The sequence below is a fragment of the Lepidochelys olivacea genome (genome assembly GCF_965140295.1).
Source record: "Lepidochelys olivacea isolate rLepOli2 genome assembly, chromosome: 15".
Classification (NCBI taxonomy): Eukaryota; Metazoa; Chordata; order Testudines; family Cheloniidae; genus Lepidochelys; species Lepidochelys olivacea.
Window position 1 is genome coordinate 24,142,842 of NC_140425.1, and position 16,990 is coordinate 24,159,831.

Consider the following 16,990-nt stretch of genomic DNA (forward strand, 5'->3'; position numbering starts at 1 on the left):
AACCACAGGTTCAAGCTCATGCTCCTTCCCTGCAAGTGAGAGCAGCTTTATGGCCTTCAGTGGCAATACCCCAGATGTTCATAAACGTAACTGAGTTTAGAATGTGACCTATAGCTCCATGGCTGGACTGTAGTTAACCTGACTTTCACTGCAGTGGCTTGTTGTGGCTAGTTGCTTCAGTTTGAGTTGGAATTGGTCAGAGAAACTTCAATAGAACCATATTATGTCAGAATATGAAGTTCTGTCCAAATCAAATAGCTTCACAAAATCCGGTTGATTTCACTGCAGTTTTGTTTCAGGGGTGGGAGGCAAGAGTAACAACGATGTTGAACATTTTGGTCTGAAAATGTCAGAACGTCTGGTTCCTCCGTTTTCAGAAGAGAACACTTTGATTTTTCATTTTTAAGCAATGCTTCATTTTACTTTTTTATTCTGGGTGGTATTATATATTTTAATAACACAGAATTTGTAAAAAAGACAAAATTGAAACAAAATGACTTTGTCAAAAGAGAACATCTTGATTGACTTGACGCTATTTTTTCTTTCAAGATTCTCCGTTAGGCAGAATTTTGAAATTTTTCGTTTTCACTTTGATTTGGAATGAAGCCAAGTTTCAAAATCCTTCACAGATTAGAACTTCCTCCACAAAGCTGTAGCCGCAGCACTGAGAGGCAGAAACCGCTGAACACCAGAATGGTACCACAAGCTGGTTACTGTCTATGGTGAGAGACAATTGTTTAGGGGCTGTAGGTAGCTCATAAACGAACTACTAAACTATTCACGATAGGAGTGTGCACTCTTGCATGCCTGTATGTTCCATCCTGTCTAACTAAGGATCAGCTCCCTTGGCAAAATTCACTTGTGTGCAGTGGGTCAGTACACACATTATGCATAACTTAAGTCCCTGAAGATGCATAGGCATTTGCTAACCCTCTACATAGGGGTGAATTTTGGGTCAATTTTGGGTCATGTCAATAGTAAAAATACATGCAAAAAATAAAATCGAAGGGGAAAAATCTGCAGAAATGAAATATTCTTGATCTAGGTTAAAATAAGGAGGTGATTCCCCAGGAGAGGTTTTTAACAAGGGGGCTTTCAGTTAGTGACACCTATAGACTTCATACATTGTGGCTGATCCATAACATTCACAGGGCAGGCAGCATGCAGCTAGAACTGGATGTTTGCCCAGAACTGTAAGTCCTTTTAATATGTGCTACTGCATATTTCACTCAGGTATATTTTGCTGGGGATAATGTATTAATGTTTGCCACAAAGCTGCAGAACAAAATAAGATTTCCTGAAGAATTAATTGGAAGCAGTGTTTTCCTAATCAGTATTCCCTAAAACGCGCTCAAGGTGCATTAGCACATTAGGAAAGCAATCAGAGAGCTGTCTTTTATCTACATGGGTCTCTGCTCAAGTCCATAGAAGCAGTGGTGCTGTTAGCTGGGATTGGAACACAATATCAGTGGTGCAAGTAAAATCTGTTTCTTACCAGTACGGTCAGTGTGTGTGTGTGCGGGGGACCAACTAAGGGGAAGGGGCATGTGACTTCCCCACGTGACTCTCCATGTGACTCCTCACCATCCCGCCGCCAACCCAGGGCCCTTGCGCTCTTCCCATCCCAGCGGGGAAAGGAGCAGAACTCCCAGCCTCAGCCCTCTCCTCCAGCGGGGCTGCTGCCGTGGTACATAGATGGAGACGCAGCTCTCCTCTGGCGGCGCTGCTGCTCTGGCCTTCTGGTACACTGTACCAGCTATCAATAGCTTGCCGGTACGGCGTACCGGAGTGTACCGGCCGACTTGCACTGCTGCACAATATAAGTCAGCAGTCAGGGGTCGGGGAACGGGGGGGTTAGATAGGAAGTGGGAGTCCTTGGGGGCCTGTGAGGGGGCGGGAGTGTGGATAGGTCGGGGCAGTCAGGGGACAGGGAGCGGGGAGGGGTGGATAGGGGGTGGGATCCTGGGTGGGGGTGGTTTGGGGCAGGGGGTCCCAGGAGGGGGCAGTCAGGGGGCAAGTAGCGGGAGGGTTGGATGGGTCAGAGGTTCTGAGGGGGACCGTCAGGGGGTGGGAAGTGGGAGGGGATGAATAGGGGGCAGGGGCCAGGCTGTTTGGGGGGCACAGCCCTCCCTACCCAGCCCTCCATACAGTTTCGCACCCCAAAGAGGCCCTCAGGCCAAAAAGTTTGCCCACCCCTGGGCTAGAGTCTCTGACCTACATGTCCACTGATGTACCTCAGTCTGTCCTAATGGACAGGTGCATCATAAGAGTCCATGGGTGTGGTGCACCATGGGAGATACAGTTCATGTGAGGAGCCCCGTTCATAAAAGAGAAGAGGGACATGGGGAAACTGAACACAACACCCGTACGGTACTGGATCAGCATTTCCAAAACTAAATATTTCCAGTGTGAGGCATTCATGCTTTTTGACCAAAAAAAAACAAAAAACCCAACATTTTCCTGGAAAGCAGATGCCTTCCACAAAAAAATTATTTTTCAAAAAATACTACTTTCCATCAGAAAACCAGTGTTGATGGAAAATTTGCATCCAGCTGTAGTTGTGAGATCCTCTGAGGCAAGGTGATACAAAAACACAGAGTACAATTATCGATGAGTGTACGTATTTCTTACTCAGTTCTGGTGCACCTACCAATGGTTAGAAATCATTAGCCTATAATCTAACAGTCCTTAAGAAAGCCTCATAGTTTACACATATTTGCTGTCTCCTCCACTTTCAATGTAACCAGAAGGAGCCTATTCTTTTTGTTTCCGTATCAGCTTTCATGCTGAGCTGCCGGTCCCCGTGGAATGGAAACTGGTTTCCCTTGATTGACTGCCACATGGGAGCAAAGGTTGACTAGGTCAGAAATGCCAATCTGACATGAGCCCATTTTGTTTCCTTCTTATTTCAGAGCACTACTTCAGGGAAAGAAAACATAGAAAGGCTCTTGCATTTTTTGCTGACACTTATGACGCGATCAAGTGCTTGGGATGAAGCAAAGCAGCCTGTACAAAGTGTAGACGTTCACATTTTTTCCCCCTCTAGAGTAAATAAATGTTGACAGACCTCACGGCAACATCAGATATAGGATCTGGCTGGAGTTAAGGAGCTGAGCTTCAAGCCAGGCTGTGTATTTTTTACTCCCGCTCTGGAGCAGCGCAGTTTAGGATGCGTCAGCCACTGACACACAGGTACTGATAGTTGAGGAGACATTGTATGTGGAGTAGCACCTCCCCCTGCAAATAGCACGGGAGTCAATGGTTCTACTTATGGGAGAAAGCTCTACTCAAGGGCGAGTGAGGGTAATGGAATCTGGCCTAAATTTGATGCAACTTCTGTTTCCTACTCCTTTCCTTCTAAAATAAAAAAGTTATCTTCTCTACAGGGAAATGCTGTAGCTCGGGGAGCAGATGTAATTATTCCTGATTCCAGCATCCTTTGGTGTGGTCAGGCAATGTGCTACCACCAACAGATTTTTACTATTAGATTCTGATCTCCTATGGTTTGGGTTCTGATTGGAACCAAATCTAAAGGTGTATTTTCTAGCTACACAGTGGTCTTGGGTCCACTTTACCTCCTGTCTTGCCACCCTGTTACTGTCAGTCACTTGTCCCTGTCTTGCGTAATTTCAGGCTGGGGTCAGTTCCCAGACTTCACAATCGCATGTCTCATTCTTCCTCTGTGTGCTAAGTGTCTGCGGTTAAAGGTGACGCCACATTCCCCATGGCACTTACCGATGTCTTGCAGAATAGGGATGATAATGGATTCCTCCTTTTGCACCTTGACACAAAGCTTAGGTGCCTCCTGGAGTTTTTCAAAGCTCAAATGAGTTTCATTTGTTATTTTCCTGGTCAATCACTTTTTCCTCGTTATAGAAAGGCTGGAAAACTCTCCTGTTCTTTGAAGTGACAGCACTGATTCAGGCAGGACTCATTAATATAATTTATCTTGCGACCTACTACTCCTTATGCTTGTGGGCTAAGCGGTGTACACCGTGCTAAATCATCAAATGTCTGGTAAACCTGCCAAGGTGTCCGTTACGTATCTGAAATGTACAGCATAAGGAGAGTGGTGCTTGCGTTGGGGAAGGATTACTGTCCTCCGTTGCCATGAATTAAGATTAGAGGCCAGCGCATGGTGCATTCCTGAAATATAGGCTGTCAATTGGGTACTGGAGACTAGCTTTCCTAATCGTCTGTCCCTCAAGAAGCCCTCATCTAAAGTCTTCATAACTGACCTATGTGCTTCTCGTTGTCATAGACTCATTAGGTGTCTCTTTGTAAAAGAGCCAACAGAATCCCCGCAGGAGGGGGCAAAAAACGGTTTCCTGTAAGGATTTTTAATCAATATCACGTGTGGGCTAAATGATGCTAATGAGGTAGGAAAGTGCTTCAGTCTCTAGTGCTGCTGTGGGCTAAGAAAGAAATGCGGTTCCCTTCCACTGTAAAACACAAAACGCACTATTCTGCCTTCCTTCTTTCCAGTCCTGAGCAATCCGCTCAGCCCAGTAAACTAACAAAGGCAGGTCTGACTGTTTGTTGAATTAGCCATCCAAGGTAACATTTACCTCAGACAGTTTCTAATACGTACGAGAAAAGCAGAGAAGTGCTATTAAGACAGGCAGTAGGGCCAACTATCACAATTCTGCACTGCCCAGAACTTCGCAGAGACCTTTATACCTGTGGAGAGTGGGTGTAGAATGATACCAAGTCAGAATTCCTCTCTTACAACAGTGGCAGTGTTTTACACTTCCTTCATGGGTGCGCCTTTGCACAATGGTACACGGTGACACAGATGCAAATCAGCGCAGAATCAGGTGTAAGAAGTTAGAGTGAAAAGTATGTGGGGAATCACTGCCTGGTTGGAGGAGTGTCTGGCTTCTGTTGATGACTTCTGCTGAACAGGGATGCCACGGGCTTAGGGTTCATTTGCTCAGATAGGAGGGTGGACGCTCCAAAATCCAATACCATCCACAAGAGGAAGAAATAAATTCCCATTTCTGTGTTCTATCTTATGAAAAAAAAATAATGAAGCTTCATAACTATTTTGCTTGCAATCAAAACTGAAGAGCTTGGAATGTCATAGAATATCAGGGTTGGAAGGGACCTCAGAAGATCATCTAGTCCAACCCCTTGCTCAAAGCAGGACCAATCCCCAATTTTTGCCCCAGATCCCTAAATGGCCCCCTCAGGGATTGAACTCACAACCCTGAGTTTAGCAGGCCAATTCTCAAACCACTGAGCTATCCCTCCCCCCATGTGCTACTTTGGAGCGACAAGTTGGTTTCTTTTTAAACAACACAATCAGACACTTTAACAATGAAAAGTAAGGTGTCTCGGCTCAGCAAAGAACCCACCCTTTCAAGTCCATATTTGCTTTCCAGAGAAAAGCTCCTCAGTTTGCTAGAGCAGCAACACTTTCAAGTTTGCAATGACACCAAGTGAGTTGGATGCATAGTCTTGGGCTACATAACGCTCATTATGCACAGCTCTGTCTGGGAGATTGGCATTTGTCTCAGGAAGAATGAGTAGTTAATTGGTGGGATTTTTGAAAGCACTCAGTGCTTCTATTCCCCCTGAAGTAAATGGAAGGTCTGCCATTAACGTCAGAGTTTAGAGTTAGGCCAATTTGAAAATCTCATCCCCACAAATTCTGTAGGATGATTGATCCCCTACCCAATTTGCCTTAAATCTTTTGTTTAGTGCATTCATGACATGGCCACCTACCTACTTCATAATTCCGCTGTATTGCTCTGTATTGTGCTGGTGACAAGCAGCCTCTAACCTCTGCTGCCCTGGCTCACTGAGATTAGATGTATGTGGCTCAGGGGAAGCTTGCTAAAGCTTTTCTAGCTGTTCACCAGCATAAGAGAAAGAGGGGAGTTGCAGGAGCCAAACCAAACCCCAGGCACTTCTCTGTACTTCCAAGTTCACTGTTACAAATGCCATTTAAGAGACCATCCACTCAGGAGATAAAAGCTTTCCCATGTTGAGAGATTATCTGGAGTGTCTTGTGGGAGCTAACTGTATCCTCTGTAAATGAAATGGTGGGCAGCTCAGCACATTTGTGTGGAAACCTGTTGTGACACGATGGTCCATAAAGCTCTAGCAAGAGAGCCGCACTGTAATGATGTAATGGCATTATTGTGTCTTGGCATTAGCAGTGGCCAGAGCCCAGAGAGGGCTATGATAACTGCACATTATCAGCAAAAGAAAAGGGAATCCACCTCCACCGTCGCCTCCCGGCTTGTTTCATTTCTAGTGGGACAGAGCATCGCCAGCCCTGAGAGATCAAACATCAGAAGCTAGACCACAGGGAAATAAATAGTCAGGTCTGTGTGGAAAACATGAGATTGATTTCAGGGTGAATTTGTGCACACCTACATGTACAGGGTTCCAATCTTATCCATCTTGATTGCTGAAAAGCAGCTTTCATATTTCACATTTCATAGACAGATTCTTATTTAATATAGAGATATTTCTGAGGCATCTACCTTTTAAAATGTGCTTACTAGTGCCCTGAGGTAAATAAACTTATTATGGGCTGATCACACACACACACAGTGCTCATTCACTGCACTCATGAGCTTAATAAACTTGGAGCTTCCCTATTTCTCTCTCAGATGGTGAAGGGTGAAGAACAAGGACTTTACTGGGGACAGGGCATGTTGCTAGCTAAAGCTTGTGTATCTGAATTCATGCTGTAGAAAAACGGTGGTTTGAAAGATCTATGGACTGAAATCCATCTAAAACCATGCATAAAGGTACAGTACAGGCAATGATAGTACAAGTACGTTGCCCCCATCAACTTTGACCTTGACATCTGTAGGGGTGTGAAGGGTAGTTCGGTCTCCATGGCATGTTCAGCAGGGCTGGCCAGAAAACAAGAATTCCATTTTGTGAAAAATGTTGAAGTTTCAGAATTTGTTTACGTTCCGACATGGAACAAAACCAAGACATTTTGAAATTTTTGGTGAAAAAACATGTGAGAGCACCCGCCCCAGAATAGCTATGGCACTCCCTTGGGATGTGGGTTCAAGTCCTTACTCTGCTTGATTCACATACCAGCAATCTAAAGAATCAGCCTCTCCTGATGGAGCTGTTTCACTTTATGTAAAGAATTTAATATTCTTTGCTTAGCGAAAGATGATTCAATAGTCTGGTGTCTAAGATACTCACCAGGGTTGTGGAAGACACGGGACACCAAGTTCACATCCCTGCTCTGAATCTGGCACAACAGAGCTTTAAATCTGGGTCTTCTACATCCCAGTTGAGGGTCCTAACCACTGAGCTACTGACTATTCTGGGGGCTCGCTCTCTCTGATTTTGACCAGAAATTCCACCCCAGACCTCAGAAACCTCCCTGATGAAAGTTCTGTCGAAACAGCCATGTTTCCACAAAAAATTTTGGTTTCAACAAATCTGCATTTTTGGTTTCAACAAAAAAAGTTTCAGCGGAAAATCCCCAACCAGTTCTGTCTTTGAGTCCTTGACCTCTTCTGACACTACCAAGAGGCTGCCAGTAGTGCTGCTGTTTTTTGTTTGCTTCTCATGTGCCTGCTTGTCCTGAGGGTAGGGTGACCAGATGTCCTGATTTTATAGGGACAGTCCCAATTTTGGGGGCTTTTTCTTATTTAGGCACCTATTATCCTCCACCCCCGTCCCGATTGTTTACACTTGCTATCTGGTCACCCTACCTGAGGGTGCTCAACTGAGACCCATCAAACTCATTTCACATAGGCCACAAAAAGAGCTATTTGCAAGAAGGAAACAGACTGACAGAGAAACTGCCTGGTTTTTGCAAAACCTATATCCTTTTTCTCTCATCTGCTGAATTTTCTTTCTGCTTTAAGATGAATGGTTTGGACACGTCTGAAGTAAAACAAGGCAAAGATAATCTGCTTTTTTAATGATGACCTGTTTCTGAATGCCCTGGCCTGATTTATGAAAATGAAGTAGATGTTACACCGTGTCTTGGTGCTGCTCTGTTGGCATTGTGAACAAACTGCAACCTAGCCATTGTGCTTATTCATCCAAAGGGCTGGCTGGGAATTCAATGATTAAATAATTATTGCTTTCTTCATTTACAGAACAGTAAACGGGAGAGATTGGGTAACCAAACCACTCAGTCTCTCCCTGCCTGCCTGCATCTGTTTCTTTTTATAAATTATAATCTTAACAGCACAAGATCAAGGTATTTCTTTAATCATTCTTGCAGTAGTGTTGGGGTTTTGGTTTACTCCCTGCTTATGATAACCCTGGGGAAGCCAGAATTGAAGTCTGTTTTCCTGCCAGCTTTATTTTCTCTCTCCATTGCATGAGCATTAATGAATTTAAAATCTAACAGCCTGATTCTCCTCTCACCCTGTTGTAAATCTGGAATAACTCCATTAAAAGGGAGAGATTCTCACCCCCACTCTGGTTCCTTTATGCCGCATAAAAGGGCCAGAGTGGCTTAAAGATGCCCTCAAAGCCCTATATCCTGCTAGGGAGGATTCCCCTGGTGCAGGCACGATAAGGCTGCTCCCAGGGACCTCCTCAAGCTCCTCAGTGCTGGGGCATGGCAGGGGCAGGGCTGGCAGTGGGAGAGGCATGCTGAGACTGCCGAGGTTCTGGGCAATGCTGCCACACACAGGACAACTCAGGGAGGCTGCTGTAACTTAGGCCCCTGGGCTGCAAGCTCCAAAGTGCAGCTCCTAGAAGTCCAGCACAGAACCTCACCCCGGGTCTCACTCTCAGATCAGTGTCAGAAGTTACTCACACCCAGGAGCCACTTGGGGGTCTAGTCCCAGCTCTGTGGCCTTGGGAGACACTTAGCCTCTCTGCCTCAGCTTCCCCCCTCTGGGAAATGAAGATACTTGATTAATTGCCTCCCCAAGGCATGGAGTTAATTAGTTAAGACTACGTAATTGCTTAGCATAGCTAATCATAAGTGAGACACTGGAGTTGTAAGCTAATGCACTGGCCTCAAGTTTGAGAAAGGAAAATCCCCATTTATAGGCCATTCATTGCAGTCGGTATCCAGCCTTCAGTGTGCAGAGGCAAGCTAAGTATCTGAGGCATTCAGTTCCCCGGCTGATTATTTTCCTCAGATCCACCTCAGCTTGAACTTTGATCTGCAATGACTCAGGTGTAAACGAGTGCTTTGAGGCTTTGTCTAATTTTTCTCCTCACGGGCATCCCAAGGAAAAGAGAGAACCAGCAAGCAGCAGATGAAGCTCGTTAGCACACCAGAGATTTTCAGTGTCAGAGCGTCACTTAAAACACACCGAAGGATTAGGAGGAAAGTGCAGTGCTAGCAGGAAATAGAAGACTCTCTCCTGTAGAGGCGAGGTAACTAAGGTGAGAGATGGAGCAGGAGTACCAGTCACTGCCTGAGGGCCCTGTGCCCTCCTGTCTGGCAGACAGGAGATTGGAGAATAGAGGTGGGAAGAATGATACAATTCATGTGAGTGCAATACCTCTGGGGCAGCACTGTGCCCCTTGTACAGATGCAAGTGGAAGGACTGCTCTCTTCCTGTGCCCTGGGGATGGAATCTACCCTACAGACACAAGAATCCATCCATGCAGCTACAGGGAGGGGACAAAAAAATGTGGAAATGGTTTTGCTATTAAGCCCTTTGTATTGAAAAACATAATACCAAGGATGTAAATTGTGCCACAAAAGCTGGCGATATTTAAATAACATTTAAATTCACTCCACATTTAAACAGAAAAGTAGAAAACGGCATTAAATTCAGATAAGTGCAAGATTATGCATTCAGGAGTCAGAAATATTAAATATATCCACATAATGGAAAAGAAGGTCTGGCTGGTAATGGATTGTGAAAAGAGTTCAGGGTTTTAATAGATCATTCCTTCAGATCATCAGCACTGTAAAGTGGTAGTTAATAAATTATTCGACATGTACATTTACTCATATATTTTAACTAGCTGTAATGAACAGGTCTTGTCGGCTCACCTAGACTCCTGCAATAGCTGCCAAAGCGCTTGAGTGAGATTTAGTAACTCTCAGCAGTATTGATAGCCAGGACTACAGGTTATTATGAATAAAGTGTTGTCAGAAATGGCTTGGAAAGGACATTGTGTCCGACCCTTGTCAGACTCACAGTATTGAGGTAGGCTTGGGTTATGCTTCCACCCTGAGCTTTTGGATGGCAGATCCAGCTGAGGTCAGCTGCAGACTCACATGACCATCTGTTTCTTGGTAGATCCTAGCTCCGCTAGCGTAGAACCTTTTGATATCAATCCATATGGCAAGTCAGGGGCAGCCTAAGAGATAAGTTAAGTAGGTGGTTGCCTAGGGTGTTATTTTTCAAGAGCACAGTGACTGCCTTGGACACTCATCAGCTGGCCAGTCCCACGCTCTTGTTCTCCAGTTAGAGTTTCTACCCATCTGGTTCATCCTCCAGAGGGACAGGAGGTTTCTGTTTCTGCTCAGTTGGCTGCCGCAAGTCCTTGGCCTCCCAGAATCCTTTGAACTATCAGCTACCACACCTCTTTCGGAGCACTGCTACAGCCAAGGAATTCTGGGTCACGTTTGAAGAAGTAAAGGCATCTTCTGCAGATGGTTGAGCAGACACTTTCTTCTTCTATAGGAAGAAGTGATACAAATAGAAGATCCGGTTGGTTACTGAGCTGGGTATGCTGGTGGGAAAGAGGGAACAGAAATTGATGGGTGAGTCATTGCCCAATTCTGTCTTTGCCTCCCGTGTCCGGGATGAGGACATTCGGCTTCAGGCTTGGGTTTACAAAACCAGGGGTGGTTTAGACAGGAGTTCCATTTCATTTGAACTGCCAGAGTTCAAAAGTGATTCAGAATGAAGTCTGATTCTCCCCCATCTCTTGATGAAACTAATAACTTTTATCATACAACACACACACACACATCCCCCTACCTTTCATGCTGTACATTAACGAAGGCACTATTTTATTCTGCTTTTTAAAATGCAAAAAACAAGTGCTCTCTATTAGGGAGAGGTTGAGGGGAAATGCTAATATCGAATAATCCTCAGGGTGTGTAGTCTTTCAAAGAACTGCCTATCCAGTAAATTATAATAAACCTGTCTGGACTTGTTTCAGTAAAACTTTTTTCAATCCGATTTGAGTGCTTTTTGTATCAAGAGAGATTTAAGAGCTCACATTGATAAATGGAGCCCTATTGACACTATGAATACATGCTTCCAAATATGGATGGATTAGAAAACTCCATCTCTGTTGAACAACAAAATACCATTTTTTGTTTGCTTTGCATATGCTTGTTTTATTCTGCGGTACTGTCCTCAAAATGTATTCTTATCCCTTAAGAAACTGAAAAAAAATGTTTCAAGGCCCCCAAACATAGCCCTATTTTAATCACAGCTCCACCATCACCAGCATGTTGGGTTTGTTTTGACTGTGAGTGTCCAGCTCTATTTCTTTCCTATCCCTCATTAGGGACTAGGTCCTGTAGTCCTTACTCATGCAAAACTCCCACTGAAGTCAAAGATAGCAGGGCTGGACCATCCTAGAATATCCTACAAATCACTTGGATTCTGTATGATGCAGAATAGAGTTGTACAGGACTTTTTTCCTTACCAGAGGACAATATACTGAACTAACTTTTCAAGTTCCCAAATATAATTCTAGGGCAAACAACGGTAGGTTAGCATCACCTGAACAGAGCCCAAAGTTCATCCAAACTATGGAAGGCTGGGAAGCAATAGAAGAAGGGAGAAATGCAGTGCAAGAAGAGGGAAGTGTGATGGGACCAGAGGAGCTGGGGGTGTTCAAAAAGTTGCAGAGGTAGTGGGAAGAAGACCAGGACAGGTCACAGAGAGGAGAGAAGCCACAGAGGAAGCATAGGAGGTCCAGAAGCTGTCCACACCACTCCACAGAAATGCACAGAATGCTCTCACAGACGTGGTGAGGACCTCAGCTTTGTGTCTTCTCTGAAAAGTGGCACTCCCAGAAGCACAGCACCCCTAATGCCATGCCTTGGTGTTGGTCCAGTACTGATTCAGAGGGAAAGAGCACTATCTACTGAATCATTAATGCTGCTTCCTGCAATACAGCAACCATCATCACCACTCTAAGGACATCATTTCAGAATTGATCAGGGAAATACGCCTCCTATTGAATATCCTGTGCAGGCACCCGCATATCTGATTTTCCTCATGTTTACGTTACATTTCCTTAGACTCACACCAAACTGGAAGAGGGGGAACTTAATACCATCTGTGTGATTTAGTGGGGGATGGGACCATGACTCAGTGGACTTCCATCAGAGCCAGAACAAGTTCAGAGCCAGAGGTCCTAGTGGTGGGGCTGAGAACTGAATGGAGCTGTTCTTTTATCATCGCTCCCACTGGAAATATTTATAGCAGGAAAAGCCTATTTGCTCGCAAGTATTCCTAAACTATACAGAGTGCTAATGGCAAACCAGGCACCTTTTCTTTTTGTTGCTAGTTGTCCTCAGAGTTTGGAACTAGTTCAAACCCGAATCTTATCTCTCCCTCCCTCCCACTCACTCAGCACGGGGTGAGCTTTATAATTTTGTACAGAGACTAATTAATTTTTTCCCCCTTTCCCTTTTACAGGTTTCTGACAGATGTGACTATGTCTTTGTCAACGGGAAGGAAATGAAAGGCAAAGTGAATGTCATCGTTAATTTTACTTACCAGCATCTGACTGCCCCACTGGAAATGACAGTCTGGGTTCCTCGCCTCCCACTGCAAATAGAGATTTCTGACACAGAACTAAACCAGATCAAGGGGTGGAGGGTCCCTATCATTTCTAATAAGAGGTAGGTTTCATTAGTGAATGTTCAATCTGGGTTGTTCACGTGCCAAGCAGCTGACTGGCCAGCGGATCTGCACACACTCATTTGGCCTTAATGCAATTCCGGTGTAAACCTGAAGGTCACCAGACATTTATTCAATCAGCTGTCGCATTGTACTTATTAGGGCAACGGGAACCTCAGGTTGCATGGATCTGCACTGAAAATCAATTTCCTTTTATAGCACTAGTGTCTTAAATGGAAATAGCTTGTTGGCGGGGTCCGTGATTTCACTTGTGCCATACTACAAGACATCAGCAAAGACCAGATCTGTCTGGTCTGAGGCCTGGTAAATGGGATGCCATTGCTTAATTTATTATTAATGACCATTTATTAAGGATAATAATTACTAATTGTGTTTGCATCACTTATATATTCCATATGTATATTACAATAGGCCCAAATCAGGATCAGGGTCCTATTTTGCTAGATGCTGTGTAGACACAGTCCCTGCCCCACAGATCTTACAGTCTGCGAAGACAAGTGGCACATGAAGGATGGGCCAGAGGGATATGGATTTATATACACTGACAATTTCATTAATTATTATTATAACAAATAGATAAAGTAGGTGTGAACTATTCCCATCTGCCCTTGATTTATTGACTGGTTTCCTTGAAGCATCACAGTAGAAGGGTTCTGATGGAGGGATTTGAAGGCATGGCCTTGCAGACCTATTCAAAGAGGGGTTTCCATGCGTTAACTGGCAGCATGGAGATATTGGTATGGGCCGCTGATAAGAACGCGGAGGAGATATTCATGTCCATCGCTAACAAAAGCACAGACAAGTCGGGCATCATAGACAGAGTGGGGTGAGTCATGAGATAAGAGGTGTGAAGGTGAAGATGAAAAGTTTGGACCTGCCATGGGGAGTCACTGGAGGGATTCCAAGAGGCATGGGGTGGTCAGAGGCACAGGCAAGGAAGGTGACTTTAGAAGCTGCTTTTTGTGTGAACCAGGGGCATGGTGCTATAAAGATGAAAGAAACCAGGAGGCTACCGTCATCCTGGGGGGAGATGCGGGAATATGACTTCTGTCAGAAATGTTCTAGAGGAAGAAGCTGCAGGATTGGACATAGCCTGGGTGGGCAGGGCAAGAGAGAGGAACGAGCTGAGGAGATACCCCAGCTCCCTGTTTGGATCCCTCTATCAATGCTTAACAACCATTAATGCTTAACAAACAGCCAGGCACATAGCCTCGCACTCCTTCCTTGGGTTGCTTGATTTTTTTTCTGCTGCTGTTTGCCCAGACCAGCCCGAGACAGCGACGACGAAGAAGAGGACGAGCGGAAGGGCAGAGGCTGCACCCTGCAGTACCAGCACGCCATGGTGCGAGTCCTGACACAGTTTGTAGCTGAGCCCTCCGACCCAGGTGGCCAGCTGAGCTCTTTGCTAGGCTCTGACTGGCAGGTTGATATCACGGAGCTGGTGAGTGACTTCATGCAGGTGGAGGAGCCCAGAATCGCCAAGCTGCAAGGTGGACAGGTTTTGGTTGGACAAGAACTTGGAATGACGACAATCCAGGTAGGGAAAACTGGCTACTGGGCTCCCCCTCCTCCTTCGCCTTAGTGTACCAGGCTTTACCCTGCCCTACTGAGAACAGCACTCAGCGGTCATCACCAGGGGAGTCCCTACATTAGGAATAGAAGCATAGAAATGGGGTCAAACCAATCTCTCCCAGATCCAACATCCTCAGACCTGGGGCGGGATGGAGGATGAAATCTAAACCTGGATCCAGATCTGCATTTAACAAGTTGTTTTTATCTTTATAACTGGATACACCAACCCCACCCTCCCACCTCCCACCACCAGAGCTGAACGCTTCAGGTGTCAGGGCTTCGAGGGACTCTCTTAGATAGGAAGACAGGAATTGGGGTATCGGGAAGAGACTACAAAGTTTTTTCACTGTTACACTGGGTCCTGGGTTTGAATCTGGCGGGGGTTGGTAGTATCTGAAAGCTCTTGCCATCCGGTGCCTATTTGGAGGCCTATGTCAAAAATGAGTGGTGTTCTGAGTCCACTGGGCACTGTGCCCACATCATCAAAAACACCGTGACTGGCACAAATGTGCCCCCTTGTTGGCAGTCTCATTGGAGACGCCATGGACTGAATGGAGCCGAAGGCTGAGTGACCCTCTTCCCCTGAGATGGTGAACCTTTGAGTCAGGGTTGAGGCACATGGGTAGGGAAGGTTGCATGGACAGTGTCCAAGCTGTGTCTATTCTGAGGCTAATGAGAGGATTTCAGTCTCAAGGGCTTTCACCAGCCTACAGTCACACATAAAAACTAACATTTTAACACACAGGAATGCAGCCATTGACCGTTGATCACGCATCTGGCACAATGTCCCTTCTGCAACAGAAGCAAAGACCATATGTTTTGGCAAAAGTGTAAAAACCTACATAATAGACTCACTAGTGCAATACTCTACTGGGTGGGGGGATGGGACAGTCTACTTTCTCTTCCCAGCTATTGATCAGCCTATGCCCTGAAGCATGTGGGTTGTGGGCTTCAGTAATTTTTCCCCAGTGCATGTAACATCAGAATCCATTTCTGCCTATATTTGACTAATACTTTTTTGATACCAGATCCACAACTGCAGATATCACAAGGGAGGCTGCTGGTGAAATAACTTAATATTGTCAGGGCCTAAATTGACAAAAGAAGGCACTAAAAATTTTATTAACTAGGGCAGGTTGAAGAATCAGGACAGAAATATGAAAGGCTGGGATTGAATTTATTTAAATTCAAGTTGTGTTACAGGATATAAACGTTACAGGGACAGGGACACCCACAGAGCAGTAATAGCAATCAGTGCTCAGATAATATTTTCCAGCCAAGCGTCTCTAGGTGCTTTAGAAAGGATGAGAATAAGTGTCATGAGGCCAAATTCTCTGTTGATGTAAATTGGTGTGGCTCCATTGACTTCAGTGGTCCTATGCCAATTAACACTAGCCGAGAATTTGGACCATTAACTCCATTTTACAGATGGTGAGACTGAGGCATAGGGCAGTTAAATGACTTACCCACGGTCACACAGAGAGTTAATGGTGGAGCCAAAAAAACAGAAGCTAGCTCTGCTAGCACCTGTTCTGGTAACCTATTCACTGGATGGGGAAGCGAGGTCCCAGAACTGAAAGGATAAATCTCCTATACGTACTCCCAACTAGACAACCTATCAGCAGGCACTGGGGCTAAAAGGGAGATAATCCCCTCATCTTCAGGTATGCTCATGACCCCAGACTTTCAGGACAGCCCCTTAGATATCTGCATCTGCACGTGTTGACCGCACTGATTGTCAGTCCTGGGGAAGTGGGCTTCTGGAGCTGCTACGCCAGGGAGCCTCAATAAAAAGGTCTTTTTTGTAGGCCTCCAAGGCTCTGGGACTTGCCGTGCTCACTACAAGTGCACATAAATATCTTGAGTGACTCTGAAAAGGGATTTCAAAGGGAAAGAAACCAATAGCCCGGTAGGTTTAAAGAACCTATTTGGCAAAGTGTAGCCCACCACACAAGCATCGCTAAACTAAGCCCCCTTCGAAATGCAGGTCTGTGGTTAGTGGTGTCTCAGTCTGGCAACTTCTCCTTTCAGTGTATTGAGATCCCTTTTAGTCATAACGAGCTTCCTTTGTATGTTTCCCTCCCACTGTCGCAACAGTCTTCTGCAGTGTGATCTTATCCTTTAGTTCCCCAGGGCAAGAATTTGGAATGAAACTCATTCTACAAATTGTCTACAAATTGTGTTGTGATATTTAGACTCTTAGTAAAAGGTTTTCCTACCTCTACCCCTCCCACCCATACTTTTTAAATTATTACCACTTAAATTGCACATAACATTACAGTTACATTTATAATGAATGTAAAAAGGGTTAATAAAGAGAGTTGAGTGAACAATCGATTTTTCAGCGTGGTGGCTGAACTGAAAAATCTGGAAACCAAATCAATTACTTTGTAACTGAAACTGTTTTTATCACAGAAAACAAACCCCCAGAATGCGTTTAGTTGAACGAAACATTGTAAATGTCATTTGGAAATGAGATTCCAAATGGTTTGTTTTGAAAATGTCGAAACAAAATGTTTTGTCATTTCCGGGGCAAAAAATATTTTTGCTGGCCGAAACTATTCCCTGAATTTGACCTGAATTCACAAATAATTTCGGTGACCCAAAATGTGTAT

General features: G+C 44.9%; 1 protein-coding gene across 3 annotated transcripts in view; it reads left to right on the top strand.

Moving 5' to 3' along the window:
• Nucleotides 1-16,990, top strand: part of LOC311531629 (transmembrane protein 132D-like) — a 386,634-nt gene that overhangs the window by 362,626 nt on the left and 7,018 nt on the right. For all 3 annotated transcript variants that reach the window (XM_084649164.1, XM_084649165.1, XM_084649166.1), the window contains 2 exons: nucleotides 12,579-12,784; nucleotides 14,067-14,340. In XM_084649164.1, the coding sequence (XP_084505290.1) occupies nucleotides 12,579-12,784; nucleotides 14,067-14,340 (480 nt within the window). The remainder of the gene's footprint in view (nucleotides 1-12,578; nucleotides 12,785-14,066; nucleotides 14,341-16,990) is intronic.